This window comes from Prionailurus bengalensis, chromosome A3, assembly GCF_016509475.1.
Source record: "Prionailurus bengalensis isolate Pbe53 chromosome A3, Fcat_Pben_1.1_paternal_pri, whole genome shotgun sequence".
In the NCBI taxonomy this organism is placed as follows: domain Eukaryota; kingdom Metazoa; phylum Chordata; class Mammalia; order Carnivora; family Felidae; genus Prionailurus; species Prionailurus bengalensis.
In genome coordinates, this window is record NC_057354.1 from 13532748 (window position 1) to 13557491 (window position 24744).

The 24744-nt window shown below is 53.1% G+C and overlaps 1 protein-coding gene across 2 annotated transcripts in view; it reads left to right on the forward strand.

Moving 5' to 3' along the window:
- SULF2 (sulfatase 2) overlaps positions 1 to 24744 on the forward strand; it is a 122482-nt gene that overhangs the window by 30460 nt on the left and 67278 nt on the right. For both annotated transcript variants that reach the window (XM_043553743.1, XM_043553744.1), the window contains exon 3: positions 20020 to 20259. In XM_043553743.1, the coding sequence (XP_043409678.1) occupies positions 20020 to 20259 (240 nt within the window). The remainder of the gene's footprint in view (positions 1 to 20019; positions 20260 to 24744) is intronic.

Genomic DNA, 24744 nt, shown 5'->3' on the forward strand with positions numbered 1-24744 from the left:
CAAGTCACGGGGTGGGGGTGGGGGGGGGGGGGGGTTGACCCACACGTGTGCATTTGCAGCTTGGGCCTCAGGGTTAGGGGTCTCCAACTTACCCCTAAGGCAGCTGGATTTCTCCAAAAGTCTTAAGGAGAAGAGATGTATAGACCAGTTCGTGATTTTCCCCCAGCTGCTATTGAGAACCTGCTGTGTGCCAGGCAGTCTCGCAGGGCCTGGCACTTCAGTGATGGGTAAGACAGGCACATTGCGTCCACTCTCGTGGAGCGAGGGGCACGGATAATCGCCGCCGCAAGACCGCACATAAAGTAATCTCGAGAAGGGAGAAATGCGCAGGGGAGGGGAATGAGAGCGCCGAGCCGGATGGGGCGGCGGGAGCTGCTGCGGATCGGTAATTAATCCTGGAGGGGCTCCCGGAGGGGGTGATGTTTGAGCTGACACTGACACGAAGAAGGAGCCAGCCGGAGTGTGTGTGTGTGTGTGTACGTGTGTGTGCCCACACGTGCACACGTGGGCCCTGCCCCTCTAATCTTAACCCGAGCTTTGGGTGGGCTCGGCGTCCCTTGGTGGCATCCGGGGCCAGGGAGGGTGGACGCTATTCCTAGTGACCCGACCCTGTTCGCAAAGATGGTGCCTCCGGAGGATGAGCTTGGCCGACTCTGGTCGGGACTCCCTCCCCTGGCAGTGCTTTGGCTCCGGGTAAAGCGGGTGAGGACAGGGACCCTCGCCGGGGTTTAGTTCACTTGTACCGACGGCCAGGTGTGACCAGGGCCCCTTGAGCTCACAACCTCAGCGCCTTTATCCCCCACACGAGCACCCCCGGCCGCTCCTTGCCCCACTGCGTAAACCCTCCCGTCTGGTCCACCGGAGCAGCGGGCGATGCGTTTGCACGAGGCCTTTCTCGCCCACCACGTGTTTCCTTGCACGAGGAGAAGCCTCACAAGTGAGGCCACCAAGAGTGAGCCATCCACAATTCAGCCTAGCTGGACCTTCTGCTCTCCTGGGGGACGGGGCGGGGGGGGGAACTCCACCTATATTTCCAGCTCACCTCTGGGGGGCTTTCCCAGGGTGAACCTTCTTTCTCCCTAGCTTGTGTCTTCTCCACCCGCCCCCCCTCCCCCGAATTCACTGATTTGGGGGTTCCGTTTCTCCACCAGTAAACCCTATACAGAACTGCCCTAGAGAAATATAATGCGAGCCACGAATGCAAATGACAAATGATTTTAAAGTTTTCTAGTGGCTCCACTTTTTTTGAAGTTTTAAAAACAGGTGGAATTAATCACACCTTCTGTTTAACCTCGTCTGTCCGAATGATAATCATCTCAACGTGTAGTCAATACAGAAAGTCGTCGATGAGATCGTTTACAGTTTTTATGTTGTCTCTGAAATCTGGCGTGTACTTCTCGGCAAGAGCGCGTCTCATTTAGGACTAGCCGCCTTTCGGGCGCTCGGTAGCCACCTGTGGCTTGTGGCTACCGTATTGGACAGCACACATCCTTGTGCATTTTGCTTCTGTAATTTCCCTTCGAACCATCAGCGCCATGTATCGTGAAGATCTGGGACAAGACTTTTAAGCAAGGGAGCCAGCATGTGCAAAGGCCCTGAGGCAGGAGCGAGGAGCCAGATGGGGCTGGAGCTTGGGGCAGGGGGATGGAATCGGAGACCGGAGAGAGAGGCTGGAGCCATATCTCGGAGGCTGTCACGGGTTGCGGTCAAGAGTGCCAGTGGTTGGCCAGGTGAGGGGTGGGCTTTTAGCCTCTATCCACTGGCAAAGGACGTTGGAGTGTTACTGGCGGCAACAAATTTAAAGCCTCTGCAGCCAAACCTAAGAATGTGAAGTCTCAAGCGTGACTGGATCCATTATTAAAAGCACACACGAGTCTTTTTAACTGCTAAGAAGCGGTGATTTATTTTTTTTTTTCAACGTTTATTTATTTTTGGGACAGAGAGAGACAGAGCATGAATGGGGGAGGGGCAGAGAGAGAGGGAGACACAGAATCGGAAACAGGCTCCAGGCTCCGAGCCGTCAGCCCAGAGCCCGACGCGGGGCTCGAACTCACGGACCGCGAGATCGTGACCTGGCTGAAGTCGGACGCTTAACCGACTGCGCCACCCAGGCGCCCCAGAAGCGGTGATTTATATCCATCCAAGCTGCTCCTTATAATGATTTGTATTAATGATCTTACAAGTATAGATTTTTTCTCAGGGAGGTTATCAAGGGCAAAAAGAACTTGCAGCCAGGAAGCAATCAAAGCCCAGAACTTTTATTGACAATTTCACACGTATAATCCCTATCTCTCCAGCAGCATTTAGCTGGAAACGTGTTGGATAACCATGGGGAGTCCATAGGTCACGGCCATAAGGACGCAAGTTGTGTTTCTGGGGGAATTTTGCAGACAGCACCTGGATCTCAGAGCACAATGCTCTTGCTTCATGGGGCCCCTCGACAGTAGTCATGCCCGGGAGTACAAGACTCCGGGAACGTTCACTCATGCATTCAGCAGATAATTTATTAAGCATCCACTCTGTGCAGCGCACCGTGCTGGGAGCTAGAGGGGAAGGGGCATTCCAGGTCAAGAGAACAGCAGAGGCAAAGACACTATGTTAGTTAGCAATGAACTTGGCGGGTTCGGACAGATGGAGAGAGCCTGTGGGCTGGAGGGAGCCGGGCTAGAAGTGGAAAGAGAGGAGGCCAGGAGTCGACTGAGAACAGGTCATGAGGGGCCTTGTGGCCATGACGAGGGTTTAGAGTTTTCTTCTCAGTGAAATGGATATGCGTTAGGGGGCCTTTAGCAGGGGGCCGTGAGCGGACTTAGATTCCAGCAGGATCCCGCTGGCTGTTACGTTGAAACTGGCTTGCCGAGAGCAAAAGCAGAGACAGGTAGCCCCAGTCGGAGGCATGAACGAATTGGGCAGGTGATGACGGGAGCGTGGACCAGGGTGGGAGCAGCGGCACCAATGAGGCACCAGTGGATGGTTGAATGTGGGGGCTACGGAAAAGAGGAAGATCAAGGGCACCTCCTAGATTTGGGGCCTGAACCAAGGCGAGCGATTGAACAGCCACTTTTGGGAGCAACACGTTTTTGCCGTAGCAGCATGATCCAGCTAAGCTATGTGTCACCAAGTGATTATAAGTTTACATCTGTGACTCCTGAATGAAACCAAGAGGATATGCAAATATAAAAAAAAGGACCAGGGCTGCCTGGGTGACTCTTGATCTCAGCTCAGGTCTTGATCTCAGAGTCGTGAGTTCAAGACTCACGTTGAGCTCTGCACTGGGCGTGAAGCCTATTTTAAAAAAAAGAGAGGAGAGCAGGGGTTACAGAGGGAGCGATTAGGGCACAGGGAAATGGAGTTACTTATCCAAGGTCACAGCCACGCTGCCAGAGCATGGCCAAACAAGATCTAAGCCCAGAGCCCCTGGTCTTAACCACTGCTCTACTTAACCAGTCTCCTGGAATGGCTGTTGAGTGGCTTCTAGATTGTCAGCGTGTGTGTTAGTTGGTTTTCACTGTCACAAATATCATTGCTGGGAATGTCTTTCTATATGCACCTTCGCACACGCAAGCAAGCGTTTCTGAAAGATAAATTCCAGGAAGTGGATTCGGGGCATTTAGAGCTGGCGTCTGTCAGCTCCCACCCAGCAGCACCACCCTGCAGAGATCGGTGCAAACCTTCCCTCCACGTTCGAGCCCCCACCCCTCCCACAGCAGAACCGGCTTCTGAAGGAGGCTGTGCGGCTCTCAGGAGGTGAGGGATGGGAAGGTGGGGGGGGGGGGGGGGAGAGGGATGGTGGGCTTTTTATAAACCACTAGACAGACCCAGATCAATAATGCATGTTCCCAAAAAGGCCAGCACATTATCTCACAGTCTACTACAACTGGCACACAGAGGGTGGTCCTAAAAAATTTATCATCTGCTATTTTCTGCTCATCCGTGCGGCAGTTCTGACGGTTCTCAGGGCTGAAGACTTCTCGACTGAGCTAATTCCAGGCTTCCTTCCAGTCCCGGGTGGAGAACAGCCGTCCATCCTAATTAGGGTCTGGTTGAGAGAACCGTTACGGGACCCAGACAGAAGAGGGGCTCGTCCTGTGTCCTGATTGCGAGGTTGGGGCAGGGGGAGGGGAGGCTGTACGTTCATTTTCTCTTTTCTCACGTGCATGTGACACCCTTCCCCGAGCTGTCACTCAGAAGTGCCGGCTGCCCAGGGGAACTGGTTCCCGGGCACAGTGGTCAGTAAGTAGCCTCAGTTCTCAATCCACTTTCAAAGTGGGTAAAACCCCTGTGTTTGGGTGGTCCTTGGAGACCGGCGGGGTCTTGGCAGAGAAGGAGAAGCACACAGAAGCCAGTCTCGTTTGCACGTGTCGTTCGGTCAGATAGGCCGTGGCACTGACAGACCCTACCGAGGCTTATTGGTCTAATTCGATCCAGCCAAACCGTTGGTGAGCCTTCCTGGCTCAGGCAGGCTCGATGAGTGAGACGCGGTCCTCACGGAGCAAGAGAAAACTTGCAGCGTCCCCGGCCCGTCTGTCCTGTCATTTGAGATTTTACCTAACTGGACTTGCTTTCTGAAGCTTAAATATTATTTTTAAAGGAAGCCTTCGATTATGAGTGTAAGTGAAAAGCCAGGATCCGTGGTCTTTTATAAAAGGTCACTGCAGAAGCAGGCACGGTGAGAACAGCAGTGTTTTTGCATTTCAGCAAGAGTCGGCCTCCCACAAGGCTGGCGTGTCTTTGTTACAAAGAGCGAGGGCAGTGACACGTGCCCGAGACGTTCTCCTTGACCCAGTCGGATGGCAGCTGGGAGAGGGAAGGACTTGCCAGGTGGGAGTCACAGGCTTTTCATGTTGGAGCCCCACTGATATGGGAGCTCTTGTGCCCGAGGGTTGCGGAGACAGACCCCCACACCCCAGAAAACCTGGCACTGATTTTCCACTGTTGATCTCCTGAGGGTCCACGCAGGGTGGCAACAAGGCGCCCCCTCAGATCACTGGTTTTCAGACCGTGCGAACAGAATTGTGCCGTTTGGGGTGACAGAGGCAACCAGGTGATACTGTTGGAGGGCTGTAAAATACCATGGGAACAGGTGTTCCAGTGGATATAAAAACACACGTATCGCAACCCCTTTCTGTCGTCTGGGTTCTCTCAGTGATGAGTGACAGAACCCCAATTCCAACTAGACTGACCATACAAAAAAAAGAAGGAGTTTATTTGACTCACGTAAATAAAAAATCCAAGCGTATTGTGAGCTTCAGGTATGGCTGGATCCAGAGCTCTGTCTGGCTCTCATCTATCCATCCATCTCTGCAAACTCAGCTCTCCTCCAAATTGGCTTCACCCTCCACCCAGCTTTCCACCTGGCATCACCAGACCCGCATTAATGTTACAGCAAGCCATCCTTGTAGAAAGAGAGGGTCTTTCTCCCACAGGTACCAATAAACGTCCCCAAACGAAGTATCTTGGGGCTGGTACTCTCCGGGACAGCTGGTCGACCCCGAACCATCGGAGGGGTGCGTGGAATGCAGTGACTGGCTGGCCTGGGTCGCATGCACATCCCTGGCGTCAGGCCTGGGGCCAACCCCACGTGAGCCGTGAGGATTGGGAGAGGGAGTTAGGTGTGATTCTTCCCTAGAGAAAAATCCAAGCGCTGGTGCCAGGAGAAGGCAGGTGCCAACCCTACAGCCCGTGCTCAGGAAATGCCCAGGGCACGCTCACAGGGCTCTCTCCAAAGCAGGGTGCTGGCTCAAAGGGCAGGCCAGACTCATTCATTCAACAGATACTCACTGAGCACCTACCATGTGCTGAAGGGGATGCAGCAGCAAACAAAATAGGCAAAATCTCTACTCTTATGGAGCTTACATACTAGTGCAAGCGTTAATAAAAAAGATTGATGAAGTCTATAGTGCCCATGATAGTGAAAAGCGGTGGGAGGGATAAAGGAAGGAACGGAAGGCAGCAAGGAGAAGGAAAGAGAGTTATGATTTTCTGTACCGAGAAGCGGACATTGGGGCAAAGAAGGTGAGGACGCCAGTGAAGGGAGTTCCCCCAGGAAGAGCATTCCAGGCAGAGGGAACAGGGGGGACAGAGGCCCTGAGGGAGAAAGGGGTCCCGCCGGGCTCAGAGCCGCAAAGAGGTCAGGACAACAGGGCAATGTGAGCAAACGTCCAGGAAGTGGCGATTTCTGAGAGGTAATGGGGTGATGGCGGAAGGGTGGACCACGCAGGGTCTTTGAACCAGAGGGAGGGAGGATTTTGACTTTGTCAGTGATACACCAATGGAGGATGCTGAGCAGAAGAGGGACATTATCTGACTTACGTGTTAATATGACCCCTCTGTCTATAAGCCGAAGGGGTGTCGTGAGGGCAGGGAGCCCAGTGCGGAGTCTACTGCAGGAGTCCAAGCACGAGGCGATAGCCACTCAGACCAGAGGTGGGGGGGAGGGGGGTCGATGCTGTATCTAGTTATCAGGTGGTGCTGGTAAGATGTGCTCTGATAAGCGTGGCTCAGTCACTTAAGCGTCCGACTTCGGCTCAGGTCATGATCTCTTGGTTTGTGAGTTCAAGCCCTGCTTTGGGCTCTTTGCTGACAGCTCAGAGCCCGGAGCCTGCTTCCGAGTCTGTGTCTCCCTCTCTCTCTGCCCCTCCCCCACGCACACTCTGTCTTTTTGTCTCTCTCTCAAAAATAAACACTTAAAGAAACATTTCTAACAGGGGGCGCCCGGTGGCTCCGTGGGTTAAGCATCCGACTCTTGGTTTCGGCTCAGGTCATGATCTCACGGTTCGTGAGTTCAAGTCCTGCGTCAGGCTGTGCACTGACAGCACGGAGCCTGCCTGAGATTCTCTCTCTCCCTCTCTCTCTCTGCCCCTCCTCCGCTCTGTTTCTCAAAATAAATAAAATTTTAAAAAATTACTAAAAAAAATAAAAAGATGTGCTGATGGGCCTGATGTGGAGTGGGAGAGAAGAGGCGTGAATAACTCCAAGGTTTTGGCCTGAGCAACTGCAAAGAGGGAGTCTCTGTTTACAGAGCTGCGGAGAGTGATGGTCAGGGGGACCTAGTAAGTGGCAGAGGCTGTGAAAAATCAAGAGGAACTGTCCAAGGCAGTCAGCGTTCAGAGTCAGGAGTTCGGGGAAGAGGCCCAGGTCCGGAAGGGCTGGGAGCGAGGGACGACCAGGGAGGGGGCCAGAATTGTGTGTCGATTGCGTGCCTGTGTGTGCTCTACTGGCTCCAAGACCCTCACCGGATTCCCAGGGGGGTCTGTGATCTGGAAAGTTGCGGGGGCGCCCCCGGCCCCGACGGCTGCCTTGTGGGAGAGGCAGGCTTTTGAGAGAAAGGCTTGGGAGGGTTTCTGGCCAGGCCCTTGTATCCACTTTCCATCTGTGAACACGAGGAAACCACTCCCTGTACTGCAGACTGATCTCCAGAAATCAATTCTAAATTTCAGGCTTGGGCACTCTGTAGGGGCCAAATGGCTGAAAGCCCAGGAGACAGCGTGCCCAGATTCCGGACAGCAGATCAGCATAACTCCCAGCCTGGCCTCTCTAAGACACCAACCCCTGACATTCTCGCATTTCTCACCAGAGTTACAAAAACATGTGGCTGCAGGTTATCTCGGGAGGAGAAAGGCTCATCTAGACCCACCCTGGTGTTCAACTTGCCAAGCACATTCCTGCAAGACCTTTTTTTTTTTTTTTTTAAATTCAGCAGCACTTGGGAGATACTTAAATTCTGGAAGCTAAATATATTGGGATTAGGTTTGGCTGCATATAAAAGAAAATATAAAATAACAGGGGCTTAAGCAAGATAGAATTTTGCTTCTCACTCACATAGAAATATCTGGAAGTTGGCATTCCAGGGCTGGCATGGTGGCTTCAAGGCTATCAGGCACCCAAGCTCCTCTACCTTTCCGTTCTGCCATGCTTGCTGTGTGGCTTTCTGTCATTATTAAGGTCACCTCATGGTTCCGAAAGGCTGCTGGAGCTCCATCTATCAGAGCCACGTTCCAGGCATCAGAGAAGGAGGAAGCAAAAGGGTAAAAAGAATGGACTTCGAGTTAAGTCGGCTCCCTTTAAGGACCTCATTCCAGACATCACGTACAACACAGACAGAACTTATTTAATTAGCCACATGATCTCAGCAAGAAATGTGGGGCACACTCAAATTTGGATTATTCAAGCAGGGCTTAACTAGATTTTGCTAAAGTGTGGGGAAATCTGTTTAGTAACATTGCAGCCATTCCCACCCCAAGGCCAAGGGGATGCGGGGGCAAATGGTTACTGGGACACAGAGAGTCCCCCCCACCCCAACAGGAGCCATCCCCCTCTTGATACCCCACGGAGAGTGTTGGAGACATCCATACCCCAACATCCCTTTCTGCTTCTGCTGATCTTCCACCAGGGCCCCCCTCCCCCATTGGCCAAATCCAGCCCAAAGCCAGAGGGTAAAGACAATTGTGGGTGCAACCCATCCAGGTCAGCTCGCTGGTCTGGATCACTGGGCACGGAACTGATCTAGAAGGCCAAAGCGAGGACCGTTTGCACGTTTAGCTACAAGAGCGTCTAGCAAATGTCTTTCCCAGCTCAGTGCATTCAAGGTTAAAATCAGAGCCTCTTAAGAAAGGGAAACCTACATCCATAGGCCACCGGGGTCTCTCCCACACCAGATCAGGAGCAAGGGTCCCAGCGAGGGGTAGCACCTCTAGCATGGGGGTGGTGGGGGACGGGGGAGGCAGTTGTATGAAGGGCACTCGTGAGACCTGCACCTCCAGAAGGAGGTGGTCGCATGGGAATTGGGGGGAGGAGCATCCCAGGCCAAAGGACAAGTGTAAGAGCCCTGTGGCAGGAGTGGACTGGCCAGGAACTTAGAGGAGGGTAGCAGGACGTGGGGAATGAGGGGGAGAACGATGGGGGAAGGTCTGGATTTTCTTCCAGGGCCGATGGAAAGTCACCGAGCTGTTCTGAGCAGGTCAAGTACGCGTGATTCGTGTTCTCGGTGGCTCGGTCTGGCTGCGGGTGGAGGGGCGGTGGCCCGGGGACCGGATCAGAATCAGGAAGACCAGTTGTCCGGGTGGGAGCCGGTGGGTGCTCTGGAGAGGCGGTGGCAGGTGGGGCGGGTTCTGTTTTGGGGGTCAGCAGGCAGGGCTCGTGGACGGATTGCAAGGGGGAGGGAAGGAGCGTCGAGAATCAGAGAATCACTCAGAGGTTTTGGCTGAGCCGTTGGGCAGATGGTAGTGCCATTTACAGAGATGGGGACACTGGGGGAGGAGGAACAGGTTTTCAGGCTCAGGACAGACATCAAGCTGCTTTGCACACATCACCACCAGGCTGGTGGCCAGGTGACTGGCTCTGTGTGGCACAGGACGAAAAGTGGGCAAAACACCCCGGACTTTGCATAAATAGCCTCTGGCAAGGAACGGTCTGTGGGTGGAGCGCCTCAGGGAGGAAGTGACCCGTGATTGGTTGGAAAGTGACCCTTTTCCAGGGCCTCTGGGCCACCTCCCCTCCATTGAGAAGGAATATATCAGAATTTCCTCCCTGAGGCTTCACAGCCAGAAGGAGCAGAAGGCAGAGGAGGAAAAATTCACTTCATGATCTCTCTGACAGTCCGATGTTCATTAATGAAATTCTAGCACGGCTGTCTTCGACATCTGCTTAATGATACTGGGTTTAGGAACCGATTTCGAGCCTCGGCTTTTCGTAGCTAAAACCAGCAACAGCATTTGACTTTATTTTGTAAGTTCCCGGGGCGCCTGGGTGGCTCAGTCGGTTAAGCACGCAACGTCGGCTCAGGTCATGATCTCGTGGTCTGTGAGTTCGAGCCCCGCGTCGGGCTCTGTGCTGACGGTACAGAGCCCAATTCAGATCCTCTGTCCCCCTCTCTCTCCGCCTCTCCCCTGCACATTCTCTCTTACCTCTCTCTCAAAATAAATACATAAAAACTTAAAAACAAAAAAAACCTCTTCTGTTTTGTAAGATTGCGGAGTCCGGAGCGGCTCCCCCTTTGCCGCCGTGAGGAAAAGCCGCCCGAGCAGCAGGGCCCCGGCAGCCGGCGCGGTTATTCTGGGTCGAGTCGGAGGCACAGCGGTGAGCACATCCGGGCACAAACGTCCAGTGGGGTCCCTCTGCCCAGATGTGGCCTCTACTGCTGCGCGTCCCCCGGCCTCCCTCTCCCCACCTGCTGGGGACAGAGCTATTCCGGGCGGTCGGGCTGATGGGACCCAGCCTCCTGTGGTGGTTAGACAGTCTGCCACGGGCAGGCGGCTCACAGTCTGATCGGGTGACATCGCAGGCATTGCAGGGACACTCGAGGCCCGGATGAGGGCTGCCTCGGGTACTCCAGCCTGATGGCTGCAGGGCAGCACAGGACACAGATGCTTTGCCACCTGTGGCCCGAGCTGATGGCCCTCCCCCGCCCCCTCCCCCGCCCCCCACCTGCCTGTCCAGGTCAAGGCTCTGTCCTAGCCTGCACCCACACCCACAGCTCTCCTCCCTCTCTTAAAGCCTGCTCTCTGTAGGGCTCTGGGTCATAGTAAGTGTTACTCTGAAGGTTTACTCAGCTGGTCCCTGCCCCTGGAAAAGAAACAGCTGCAAGTTGTAAACCCAGTGCCCCCAGGGCCAGGCAGGTCCTGTAAATGTGGGAAGTGGGGAGCCCAGAGAACCAGCGCGGCCCTTCTAAACCGGGCCTTTGCCACTCGGGTCCACTCACTGTGAACCCAGCAAGGCCAGATCTCTGTATTTTTTCAAGCCAAGCCAGAAAACTGGATTGATGTGAAATCTCCCAATTTAAAAAAAAAAAAAAAAAAAAAAGAATTAGTTAATGTTTTAAACGCTTTCGAGCGCACAGACCAGAATGTGTCCAGAGGCACTCTGTGAACTCGGTGTGACGCAGTACTTGGGAGCTACAGCAACTAAAACTTTCGACAGCTACCGCGTGTTAAGCGTTTTCATATGCCGTGTCCTGCACTAGAGGCTTCGCCCGTATTTTCCCCGATTAAATTTTGGAACATCCCGTGGGAAGGAGGCACTCTTATTCTCCCTACTCTGCCCACGAGGACACCAAGGTCCTTGGGGGGGGGGGGGGGAGGGGGTTGGTAACTCATTTGCACCAGGGTATGTGGCTGACAGGAAGCGGCGAGGTCAGGAATTGAACTCGGGCCATGTGCCTCTAGGGCCCTTCCCAGCACACTGCAGAAGATGACAGAGGGTATTCGAGAATCGTCCTTGAGTGTCACCATCAAAGGAAACCTTATACCTAAAGCTGTTCCCGTGCTTTACTTTGACGGAAGGGAAACGAAGGCCCTAAGAGAGTCAGTGACTTAATAGGACAGATCACACTTCATTCTGTGGGCTCTTTGATACCCAGAGTCTACAGATGGCGGGGGGGGGGGGGGGGGGGGGCGGGGGGTCGTGCCCCGCGTTCCGTCCAGAACAGAAGCGTGCTGATGCGGGTTACACCCGCACACGTATGGAGCAGCGGAACCCGTTTAACATACAGAACTAAGCGGGTGAGAGACGAATCGCTCAGAGAAGGGTGGCATCTGGAGAGGACGTGGGTCGTGGCCCCTTCACCCGCCGCCTGGCCCCGTGCCAGCTGGCCCTTCGGCTCTTGCTTTTCCACCCCCAGGAGAGGAGAAAACACTGCTTGGGAACCCCTGGACCACGTGACTGGTGGGTTGGCGGAGGGGGCTGGAGGCTGAATCAGCCCGGGGCCGAAGACTTGATCAATCGGGACTCTGTAACGATGCCTCTGTAAACACCTCCCGCCCCCAGACCTTGCCCAGGGCGCCTGGCCGCTGCTTCGTGTCCTTTAACAAACAGGTGAATGTGTTTCCCTGAGTTCTGTAAGCTACTCTGTGGCCTGTCGGTCAAAGCACAGGTGACAGCCCGGGCTTGCGGCCAGCGTCCGTGCAGGGGGAGTCGGGGAGAGTGGGGCACCCTTGCGGGACTTGAGCCCTTAACCTGTGGCATCCGATGCTGACTCTGTGTAGACGGTGTCCGAAATGAGTCGGACTCTTGGACCCCCTCCCAGTGTCCCAGAATCTTGACACGCTGGAAAAAGCATCACCAAACATTCTCGCGGGCAGGCCCTGCCTCTGGCTTTCTGACTGTGGCCTCCGGTTTTGGGTTCAGAGTCACCTGTGGTCTCCACAGATACGGGGAGGTCCTTGCTGAAAGGCCTCTGCTCGATTAGATTATCTTTCCCCAAACGAAAGGCACAGATAGGAAGGCGACACACATCCTGGAGTGTTCGTGGATTAGCCTGTTTGCAGTCAGTTCTCTCCTCCCCGCTGAGCCTCCAAAGTATTTCAAATTAGACGAGCCATACAGCCTTACCTTCAGATACTCAAACGATTCAAAGCCAAAGTAGCCTTCCCCAGCCACCATTCGCAGGGCTCACCCGGAAGCAACCATCCCCTACAGCGTGTGTATCTGCTGAGAACATTTTCTCCAAGAGCAAGAAGGGGAAGAAGGAGAGAGCTTAGCACAGTCCAGGGAAAGCCTCCCTGAGGAGGCAGTTTTGGTAAAGACCTGGATGCCACGGGGCAGGGAGGGGCGGAGGGGGTGTGTCTCGGGGCTGCAAGTGCAAAGGCCCTGAGGCAGGAGCGTGCTTGGCGTGTTCAAGGAGTGGTGAGAAGGTCAGCATGGCCGGAGCAGAGGGCAAGTGGGGGACGGAGGTACAAGTTGTACTTGGGGAGAATCAGCGTCCGGGTCACATGGGGTTTCCTGGGCCAAAGGGGGCGGGGGGGGGTGGTACTTTGGGTTTTATTCTAAGCAAGATGGACGCTCGTTGGATGAGTTTGAGCAAAGGAAGTCATGGTGTGACTTAACGTTTTAAAAGGAGCCCTGTGGCCACCAGGTGGAGAACGTACTGCAGGGGACGAGGGTGGGAGCCGGGAGCCAGTTGGAGTGACTGCCTCAGTAGGTCCAGATGAGGGTCAGGGGTGGTTAGAGAGTGTGGTTTAAGGGGCACCTGGGTGGCTCAGTCGGTTAAGCATCAGACTCCGACTCAGGTCATGATCTCGCGGTTTGTGAGACCAAGCCCTGCATCGGGCTCTCTGCCGTCCGCATAGAACCCGCTTCGGATCCTCTGTCCCTCTCTCTCTGCCCCTCCCCCGCTCGCACACCTGTGCACGCACCCTCTCTCTCAAACAAATTGCAAAAACCGTTAAAGGAAAATGCTGATTTCAGTCAAGACCCTGGGTTTACCCCGGGGCTTTATTTTTTCCCCACATCCCATCTCCCTGCCACCGCTCTCTCGAGGCGAGAACACGTCACGGACTCTGTTGACCTGTAACGTTAAGAAAACAGACATCAGAAGGCATTGTTTCAGTAGTCGTCTGTCAAAACCAGTGCCTCCCCTGCCACCCACGCTGGGGGGCCGCAAGAGTCTGTCTTAAAGGGCCGTGCTGTGCTTCTGCCCCCAGCTGACACAGGCCTCTAGGGCAAAAAGTGGGTGGGAACCACCTAAGCCCTGGAAGGGGCAAAAATTGAGTCAGTTTTGAATCTTGCAAGCCCCCGCCACCCGCTCGTTCCCTGGAGGTCGTGGTTGCTCCGACCCAGACTTTGAGAAGAGCAAACGAATTCAGCGTTTCCCAGATGCCTTTCTACGACAGGTAAGGCACAAGGTATCTCATGTGACAAGTCAAAAAGCATGGATTTTACTACTTACAAACTTATTTTCATGTGCATCAAAAAAAAAATGTTTTGATTAGCATATCAGACACAGAATTTCACGTAGTGACTCGGGTTGAGATTCAAGTTTATCTGTTTCAAGTCACGTTAAGGGGCGCCTGGGTGGCTCCGTCGGGTCAGCGCCCGACTTCAGCGCAGGTCATGATCTCGCGGTTTGTGGGTTCGAGCCCTGCGTCGGGCTCTGTGCTGACAGCTCACAGCCTGGAGCCTGCTTCCAGATTCCGTGTCTCCCTCTCTCTCTGCCCCTTCCCCATCTCTCTCTCGCTCTCTTTCAAAAATAGACATTAAAAAAAAAAATTGGGGGGTGCCTGGGTGGCTCAGTCGGTTAAGCATCCGACTTCGGCTCAGGTCATGATCTCGCGGTCTGTGAGTTCGAGCCCCGCGTCGGGCTCTGTGCTGACAGCTCGGAGCCTGGAGCCTGTTTCAGATTCTGTGTCTCCCTCTCTCTCTGCCTGTTCATGCTCTGTCTCTCTCTGTCTCAAAAATAAATAAACGTTAAAAAAAAAAATTTTTTTTTAAATTTTAAGTCGCTTTAAGGAAAAATATCAAATAAGGATAAATGATAGCACAGGTGGTCTACCGAGGAGGCCCCAGAAAGTGATCAGAAAGGGGCGGCCAGATAAGCGTCAAGGCCGGGGGTGGGGCCATCTCATCGGTGGGATGGGACCATTAGAGTCGCACAGAGGTGTCGGGTGACCTCACCCCTGGCCCAGCTGGGTTGGAAGGTTTGATCACAGAAGGAAACCGGGCCTGTTTTTGTGTGCACGTCCCAAGTTTGTGTCGGACAGAGTGAGTCTGGGTTGGCCGGCCTGGCTTCATTTAACGTGTTGAAAACTGGCCTTTTTATTTCTGTGTGGCCGCATCTTCCAGGTTCTTCCCCCCCATCAGACTGGTCCATCTGCCTGAGGGCCGGGCTGGGCGAGATTAGATCACACGTTTTTGTGTTCCGGATGTGGACGTACAGAGCCCCATCGCTGTGGCAGTTGTGCTAAAGCAGGTCACTGTCCCCACGGGGAGGCTTCATGGTAGTGCTGCTCGGGCACAGAAGCCGGCTGCCCTCTGGGGGCGTCGTCACCTCGTACCTGAGCGGCGCATGGACACAGCTCCCCTGCAGCCGGCTCGTGTGGGCAGGGGCGAGCGCACCGAGCAGACACGCACGGGGACTCCTGGACAAGAGCGGCAATCGCTCCTCTCCTCGGAAATAGTACGGTGGAGACGGGAGCGCTTTGAGACCCTGGTTCTGAGCCCATGTTTAAAAAAAAAAGAAAGAAAGAGAAAGAAAGAAAGAAACGGTTCTACGGGCTTTTGCTTTTTGCCAGTGCGGCATTCGGGGCTGCTGACTGCAGGGGAATTGTTCGCCAGGTGGCGGCCTCCTGCCTCCTGGAGGAGGGTCTGACAGGTCGGGTGGGGGCCAGCGTTGTCCTTTCTGCAGACCTGGGAGACCCAGATGGGCCGGGTTCTCACCACCAGCCGCCCCGTCCTTTCTCCCCACAGTTTGTAAAGAGCGGGCGAAGAGTTGATTCTGCCTGGAGTGCCCTGGACTCATTCCTTTGAGGAATACTTAACTGAGCACCCACCCTGTGCCAAGGGCCGCTCCAGGCCTCGGGGCTGGGAGGCCTCAGTGACGGGGCGCAGGCAGACAGCAACATAAATATGTAAGTGTATAAAAGTCTGTGGTTAGTTACAGATGACAGTTATGGAGTCAGAAACTTAAAAAACAAGGGAGGGGTCTCAACTGTCAGGGGCAGGGAGTACAGACGAGAAGGGGGTGATCGCACAGGCCGTCAGGGTTCAGGGGGAAAGGCCTTCCAAGCAAAGGAGCAGCAAGGCGAAGGCTCTGAGGCAGGAGCAGGCCCGGCAGGTCTGAGGGCGGAGACGAGGCCCCTGCCGGACGAGGTCTGGACCCAGGCAGGCCTGTGGAGGACTTCAAGACTTTGTTCTCCGGTGAGTGGGAGCCCCAGAGGGTGCCAAGGAGAGGAGGCGCTCTGGCTGCTCCGTGCAGAATAAATGGGCAGAGTCCAGCGAGGAGGCGAAGCAGCTGACCTAATTCGGAAGAGAGAGGATGCCCAGGGAGGAGGGCGACAGGGCCGGATGGTGGACAGGCTTTGCTGATGGATTCGATGTGGGAACGGAGAGATGGGACCGAGGAGTAGCTAGATTTTTGCCCACGTAGCTGGAGGAAAGGGAAGGAGGCATGAGGGGGCAGGTGGCAGCAGGAGCTCGGGTTAGGGTATGAGGCACTGATGGTGTCTGAGAGAATCCCAAGCAGGCTCTGCACTGTCAGCACAGAGCTGGATGCACGGCTCGAACTCACGAACCCTGGGATCACGACCTAAGTCAAGATCCAGAGTCCGTTCTCAACCTGAGCCACCCGGGCGCCCCTTCCACGGACTTCCGTTAATCAGCTGTAATTGGTGTGTGTGTGTTTAAGAAAAAGATCCAGGGCGCCTGGGTGGCTCAGTCGGTGAAGCGTGTAACTTCAGCTCAGATCATGATGTCACCGTTCGTGGGTTCGAGCCCCGCGTCGGGCTCTGTGCCGGCAGCTCGGAGCCTGGAGCCTGTTTCGGATTCTGTGTCTCCCTCTCCCTCTGCCCCTCCTCTGCTCATTCTCTGTCTCTCTCTGTCTCTCAAAAATAAATAAACATTAAGAAATTCTTTTTAAAGAATATTAAAAAAAAGAGAAGAACAAGATTCCGCTACCCTAAATGAGAGAAGCCAGGATTAACTGCTCTAAGGAAAGGAAAACCAAGCCAGTCGACTAAATATAAGCCAACATTGCTGCGCCCTGAGCGTTCTGACAGGCGACTGGTTCACTCCCCGTTGAGGCAGGAATTGTGTAGGTGTCAAGGACGTGACCACACCAGTTGGCCTTTTGTGTTGATCAGTAGTGGAGGGAATCCCTTGCCCACGGCTGGCGTCCCTGGTATTTGGTGATGTGTCCCCGTGCTGCTCCCACCGCTGGTGTGCCAGCTAAAGTCACCTCTGGGATGACCGGGGGACGCAGCCTCGAGTCCAGGACTCTTCTGAGCCTCCTTGAGGTCGAGAATTGACCAAGTGCATTGGGATCTCAGTGCGTTTCCTGGGTGTATTTATGCTACCTCCCGTGCGGTGTGAACCGTATGTTTCTTGAACCTGACTCCAAGCACCCGCCGTCCCCGCCGGACAAGCCTGGGTTTGAGCCCTCACATCACGCTTCCAAAGGTGTGTGGCTTTGACTGGGCATTTCGCTCTCTGTCCTCAAAAGGGCTGTTGAAAGGATTAAGTAAAACGGCGCATAACACGTGCCCAGCCGTGCATACAGCCGGCACTCGGCCATTGCGACTATTAGCGAGCATAACGATTATTATTGACGGATAACACTGCCCTCTACCCCCCGGAGAAGCTGGACCTGGCTCATCCACTAAGTTATGTTAGGAGGCTGCCAAACCCAGGCCTTCAGGCGCCTGGCGGGTACGTGAATGGGCAGATGTGGGATGTGGGACCATAAGGAGGCGTGGCTAGGGTAGCAAACCAGAGAACGCGGGATGGATTTCATGCTCTTTAAAGGCAGAGTTTTCGAACCCGCTGCACAAAACACACATGTCTACGAATACGAACCACCTGGGGCTCCTGAGTTCTATAGAAACCTCAAACGGTAAGATCAGATCTTCTGTTAATTTCCAGACGTTTATGGAGAACCTGCTCTGTGCCGGGCACTGTTCTAGGCTGGGGAATGTAACGGCGAACAAAGCAGGCCTAAATCCCTGCCAGGTTCTGGGCCAGGGAAGGCCTCCCCTGGGATACTTGACGTTTGCTCAGTAACCTGAAGGAGGGAGCGCTCCAGGCAGAGGGCGGAGCTCCGGCAAAGGCCGCGAGCCGGGAACGTGGCTAGTGTTCAGGCTTGGGCCTCGGGCGTCGGGATGCTGATGTCTCGATTCGTGGTAGAAGTTCAGGGTAGAAAGAACCCACCAGCGAGTGGGAGGCCTTCCCGGAAAGCCTTCCCCAGGAGCGGCCCCGAGGCTGGTGAGGCCCCAGGGCTCGGCTGAACCCTGAGACTGTGCCCTGCTCGCTTCGCAGGCTGGACCTCGGAAAGCCCATCTCATCTGTCCCCTCCAGAGGGAGGTCATACCTGTAGTTGCCTTCAGTTACAACTGCGTCCCCTGGGGCTTCTTGGGAGGGCGTGTGACCTTGAGGATAGATGTTCACACGGTTCCGGACCTGATAATTCCTGTTCAGTTCGTCACACAGAGCCACCTCTTTCCTCCACCCACCGCTGCCAGCCTTGGCCAAGAGGCTCAGGAAACACACCTGGTCCCAGAAGGGCCTCCCTGATAAAAACCAGCTCAAGTGCTGCAGGGGGGCTGGCCAGGCCTTGCTGAGGAGGTGACGTCGAGTTGAGATCTGACTTAATGGGATAAGCCAACAAAGGGATGTCTCAGGAAGAGTCCCAGCAGAAGCGGTAGCCAGTGCAAAGATCCTGGGGCAGGGATGGGAGTGGAGCATTTGAGAAACCATGAGGAGGCCAGTGTAACCAAGTGAGCAAGGGGGAGGGGAGAGATGAGGCCAAAGGATCATGGGAGGTGGCTTGGCAGCAAGGACGAGTCTGGAAGAGTCTGGAAGAGTCTGGAAGAGTCTGGAAGAGTCTTAGGCCACAGTAAGGAATTCCGGTGTCCTTCTGAGTGCCACGGGAAGCTATCCGATGGTTTTAAATAGTGAGGAGATATGATCTATGTTTGCCTCAGGGAAGCTCTAACTCTATTCCGTCCCTATTTGGCAGAAAGATGGGATAAAAGAGCCATATAAATCTCCTTTTCATTCTTCGCCTGTAGGGACAGAGTGCTGAGGTGAGAGTGATTAGTTTTTGTTAAAACCTCTAAGGGGCTGTTGGTGATTGGGCTGGGCACCTCTCCAGTAAAAACTCCAAACGCCTGGTAGACTGCATTGGCTTACTCTTCAGTAGTTCTAGAAGCCAGCAGTCCGGAATCCACGTGTTGACAGGGTTATGCTTCCTCCGAAGGCTCTAGAGGAGAATCCTTCCTTCCTCTTCCAGCTCCTGGGGGCCCCGGGAGTTCCTTAGCCTGTGCCTGCGTCCCTCCAGCCTCTGCCTCGGTCCTCACATGGCCGTCCCCACCGTGTCTGTGTGTCTTCTCCCTTCTGGCTCTTACACGACGCTTGTCATTGGATTTGGGGCCCACCCAGGTAATCCAGAACGATCTCCCCCCAAGATCCTTAACTGCACCCGCAAAGACGCTTTTTTCCAAATAAGGTCGCATTCACAGGTGTTGAGGGTGAGGACGAGGACGTATGGAGGGTGGGGGAGAGTTTGCGTCACTCAATCTGCAGCAGACTCTAAGAACTCTAAGGTAAAGGAAGGAAACTGAGGGTGGGAGGAGGAAGAGAGAAAGGATTTCCCTTGAATGTTTCCCTAACCCTACTAAATATCCTGATACCAGCCATAGTGTTGCGCATCCACTCTGCAAACGTTTATTGAGTGCCTACTGTGTATCACACCCCACGAGGGCGTTGAGAATTCAGCACGGAGCAGGGCACGCACTCTCTGCCCTCGTGGGGCCCTCAGCGGAGCAGTGACCAGGAAAGCACCTGTGCACAGTAGGTCTCCTGCACGTTAGTTTCCTTTCCGTCCCGAGCGCCCTTCGCTGCTTACAGCTTCATTCGCGAACGAGAAAAGGCGCGAACGAAGCCACGATACCCAGTGGTATATAATTAAGCCCTAGTAACACCTGCAGCATGCATACTATGCGCTCGAGGGAATCAGAAGCCAGTGTGATCACTGGAAGAGGTGTGGCTTGGCCGATGGCTCGAGTCCGGAGAGAGGTGGGAAGTGGATTCCAAACTAGAAGGACCATGTGGACAAAGGAGCAGAGGAGTGTTCAGGGAGGTGAGCCAGGTGGGTTGGCATGACCGGATTTCAGTAAAAACGAACGATTCTTGGGCAAGTTCCAAACAAAACAAAGTATAATCTTACCCTTGGTTTACATAGTGGTTGCTTACCAAAAATAAATAAATAAATACACTGCATGTTAATATCCTGCAAAAAAAAAAAAAAGATGTTTGGTTTATATGTATGACAAACAGGTTTTTATCTACTCCCCATGAGCACGCAGCGGGACTGGGGACCCAGGATATTTCTTGCACAGGACTACCCCACAGTGCCTCGCTGGCCCATGCTCACAACTAACCGTTGTGCCCCGCCCCCATGTGTCCCCAGAGATTTCCAAAATGCGCCCCCTCCCCAGGGATGGGGTTAAGAACCACTCAGCGCCTGTCCCCAGTGGTCGCGTGGCCCACCGGGCACCAGCTGGGAACGGCCGCACTCACCTTGGCTCCTGGTTGCAGGTTCCATGCAGGTGATGAACAAGACAAGGCGCATCATGGAGCGGGGCGGGGCGCACTTCGTCAACGCCTTCGTGACCACGCCCATGTGCTGCCCTTCGCGGTCCTCTATCCTCACCGGGAAGTATGTCCACAACCACAACACCTACACCAACAACGAGAACTGCTCCTCGCCCTCCTGGCAGGCACAGCACGAGAGCCGCACCTTCGCCGTGTACCTCAACAGCACGGGCTACCGGACAGGTAAGCGGAGCCAGGAGGCCGTGGGCGGGCAGGCGGGCGCGCAGCTTTGGATGTGGGGCCCGGCGCCCCGACCTCAGACCAGCATGTGGACCGTGTACTGCAGGGATTGGAGATGATGTCAGGCCAGCCCGTGGACCGCTTCATTTTAACTTAAAAGCGTTCGCTTATGCCCGTGGGCCCTAGAAAAACATGACGCGAGGGGCGCCTGGGTGGCTCAGGAGGCGGAGCGTCCGACTCTTGATTTCAGCTCAGGTCGTGATCCCAGGGTCGTGGGACTGAGCCCCGCCTCTGGCTCCACGCGGAGCATGGCACCTGCTTGAGATTCTCTCTCTCTCTCTCTCTCTCTCTCTCTCTCTCTCTCTCTCCCTCTCTCCCTCTCCCTCTCCCTCTCCCTCTCCCTCTCCCTCTGTCCCACTCACACAAGCTCTCTCCCTCGTTCTCTAAAATAGAAGAAAAAAAAAAGAATAAGAAAAAAATATATTAAAAAAATACAAAATGATTTGCCTATAGTAGTGAAAGAACGTGACCTTTTCAAAGCAATTTGAATTTTTTTAATGAGTCCACTTAAAATATGAAATATAATACAGAGAGAGGCTAGAAGTATTTATGTGTGAGTTTGTATTCACCATGTGTTATGTTAGGGACCGGTTTATTGACTTCAGACCATCAGCATGGAAGAAGGTTCCAGAAGAACATTGGGGTGGGAGGCAGGGATGAAAACTGGTGTGGAAAATGGACAGGAGCACGTGTGGGACTGTGTGGCCACTCTGCAGAATGGCCGGGAAATTGACACGGACGGCTTGTCTACACTTGGCCGTCTACACTACCCGGCACGCCCCACCTCTCCTGTGGTCAGTGCTGCAGAGCTGTCTCGTGGATGGATACAGAGCAATTAGGTCTTCCGGTCTATCTTGCAGGAGGTACCTTGGTCGGTTCCCAAGGCTCACCCGTCAGGCTGCTGGCCTGGGGCAAAGACACAATTACAAACACTTACCTCCAGCACCATGCGAAATCCTCCAAAACTCCATTAAATTGAATTTTGAAAAAGTAAACACTCCCCACTGAGAGCCGAGCGAGGCGATCGTGAAATCAGACATGGCGGCTGGGATGCTGCCACCCTGAGAAGTCGCGTCCGAGTGACCAGGGGCTTGTTTCCGGGGGAGTGACAGGAGGGGGGGCGATCGACGCCTCCCTCAGCTGAGCTCAGAGATGAAGCAGCCTTCCAGGCTGGGGGTGCTTTCCCTGGGATACCCGTGTGGCTGGCGGGACACGTCAGGGTGGGGAACAAGAGGAAGGTGCATCTTCTTGTGGACTGATTCTCCCGCCAGGGTCACCCAGAAAGCGGGGCCTCCTGAGAGAACTCAGAAGGCCTCCATCCCATACGCATAAGCTGGTTGCTTCCTGGATCTCTGCAGAGAGCCGCACGTGTCAGAGGTCAGCACGGGCTGGTTGTGGGGACCTGCATGTAAATAAAGAAGCAGGACACGGGGGTCCCGCAGCACACCAGAGGGCACCTACGGAAAGGGGCATCTTCTACACCGGTCCAGATAATTATAGCCATTCGTGCCCAGGAGTACCAATCTTCGCATATTTCTAACCTGAATGTGTAGCTGAAATATGCTGATGTAAGGGGGAAAAAACGTTGCCATCATCAGTTTCTTAAAAAATGTACACCGTGGGCCAAACAAAAGCTTGTCTGAAGGCAGAGTATAGCTCACAGACCCCCTGTAGAACATCTGACTGAAAGGTCTGTGTAGAAAACTTCCGATTTGGATGCTAAAAGAACAATAAGGACCCTAAGGTGTTCTCATCAACACCCCTTATTTGACAGCCGGACCACTGCAGCCCAGAAAAGAGATGTGCCCAGAGTCCTCAATTGGGGTGCTTGTGACACAACCAAAATGGAAACCGAAGACCGTGGGAATTCAAAGCAAGTTTGGAGCATCCTTCACACTGAAAGGAAACACATACCCTGTGATATCGTGGGCGCTCCTGGTGGGAACCGGTGACTAATGCCTCAGGATCATACAGCTGGCGCAAGAAAAGGAACTATTTCAATAATAAATGGTCCTCAAAATTGATTTCCCAGACTTCGTTCTTGAATTTGCACACATCGCCAAAAAGCTGTCTTCCCAAAGACTTGCTTTCATCCAACTATGCATACTCGATATCGCTCCAGTGAAGACTGGGATCATAACGTCCAAGCGTAAATAGCCATACACAGAGCATTTACATTTTTTGTAAAACCGTCCCTGAGAATTTTATTCGTTACAGTTAGAATGCCTCTCTGTGCAAGAGACCCTGCTGCAGCGTGACTTTCAGAACTCAGGACCCTGAAAATGCCTGTTTGTTCTGATGGCCTGATGTGCTCCTGGTCATGAAACAGCAAGAGCTATGTACCCTGTATACTTTCCCTCTTTGCCCTGGCAGCTAGGAAGCTCTGATTTGAGTTTTATATTAAGTTGCTATTTAAGGTGAAAACATTTTAAAGATACCGCTAATAATGTTAGTTATGCTGGTCATTGTTGGTTGATTGAGGAAAATGACAGGAAACTAATGAATTGAAAATTCCTCTTAGATGAATTTGATACGTATGACTCACATTAGAACGTATAACAACCTTAGTCTCCCAAGGACCAGTGGTCAGCTGCTCTTTCTGGGTCTTTAGGCACATTCAACTCTGCATTCTCACGGGTATTTAGCAAAGTTGGTTGAGTTGGATTTACGTTTGGCTGTGTATGAGACCCAAGAGAGCAATCACTTATTGCTTGCAGTTAAAAGCCTGTGCATCTAGCACTCTCAACAATAGCCAAATTATGGAAAGAGCCTAAATGTCCATCAACCGATGAATGGATAAAGAAATTGTGGTTTATATACACAATGGAGTACTACGTGGCAATGAGAAAGAATGGAATATGGCCCTTTGTAGCAACGTGGATGGAACTGGAGAGCGTGATGCTAAGTGAAATAAGCCATACAGAGAAAGACAGATACCATATGCTTTCACTCTTATGTGGATCCTGAGAAACTTAACAGAAACCCATGGGGGAAGGGAAGGAAACAAAAAAAAAAAAAAAGAGGTTAGAGTGGAAGAGAGAACCAAAGCATAAGAGACTCTTAAAAACTGAGAACAAACTGAAGGTTGATGGCGGGTGGGAGGGAGGGGGGGTGGGTGATGGGTATTGAGGAGGGCACCTTTTGGGATGAGCACTGGGTGTTGTATGGAAACCAATTTGACAATAAACTTCATATATTGGGAAACAATAGAAAAATTAAAAAATAAAAGCCCGTGCTTCTTTGGTGGGCCTGCTCCACGAATTGACCAGAGACTCAACCATTTGCTTTTTTGAGAATGAGGTATAATTGGTGTATAACATTATATTAGTTTGGGGTACGACCCCTAGCCCTGCCCACCGCCGCTGGCAACCGCCAATCTGTCCTCTGTATCTACGAGCTCAGTGTTGTTTTCTTGGATTCTTACATATGAGCGAGATCATAACAGTATTTGTCTCTCTCTGGCTTCTTTCACTTAGCACAATGCCCTCAAGGTCCATCCTTGTTGTTGTAAATGACAAGGTTTCGCTCACGCGGCTGAATGATCGTCGCTTGTCTACATACACCACATCTTTATCCATTCAGCCATCGATGGACACGTAGCTTCTTTCCATGTCCTGGCCGTTCGTTGTAAATAATGCTGCAGCGGACGTAGGGGTGCAGATATCTTTTCAAGTTCATGTTTTCATTTCCTGCAGATCAATCCCCAAAAGGGGAATTGCTGGATCGTATGGGAGTTCTGTTTTTCATTTCGTGAGGAAGCTCCGTAGTGTTTCCGTTGTGGCTGCACCGATTTTCATTCCGGCCAGCGGTGCGCGAGGGTTCCCTTTTCTCCACACCCTCACCCACACTTGCTGTCTCTTGTCCTTCTGGTAACAGCCGTCCTGACAGGTGTGAAGCGATATCTCATTGTGGTTTTGATTTGCATTTCCCTGATGATGAGTGACGTTCGGCACTTTTTCACATGCCTGTTGGCCACCCGGATGTCTTCTTTGGCAAAATGTCCATTCAGATCCTTTGCCCCTTGTTTGATTAATTGTTTGTGTTTTCAATACTCTGGTTTCTCTTCAGATCGTATAAATCTTTCGTCTTTTACTAATTGTTTGTGTTTTTGCTGTTGAGCCTTAGGACTTCTTTATATCTTTTGGATATTAACCCCTTTTCAGATAAAAGAGTTGCAAACATTTTCTCCAGTTCGGCAGGTTGCCCTTTCATCGTGCTGATGGTTTCTTTTGCTGTGCGGAAGCTTTTCAGTTTGGTGTGGTCCCGGTTATTTATGTTTGTCATGAATTGCCTTTGCTTCTGGTGTCAAATCCAAAAAATCGTCGCCAAGACTAATGTCACATTATGGTTTCAGGTCTTATGTTCCAGTCTTTAATCCATTTCTAGTTCGTTTTTGTGGATGACGTCAGGGGTCCAGGTTCATTTTGT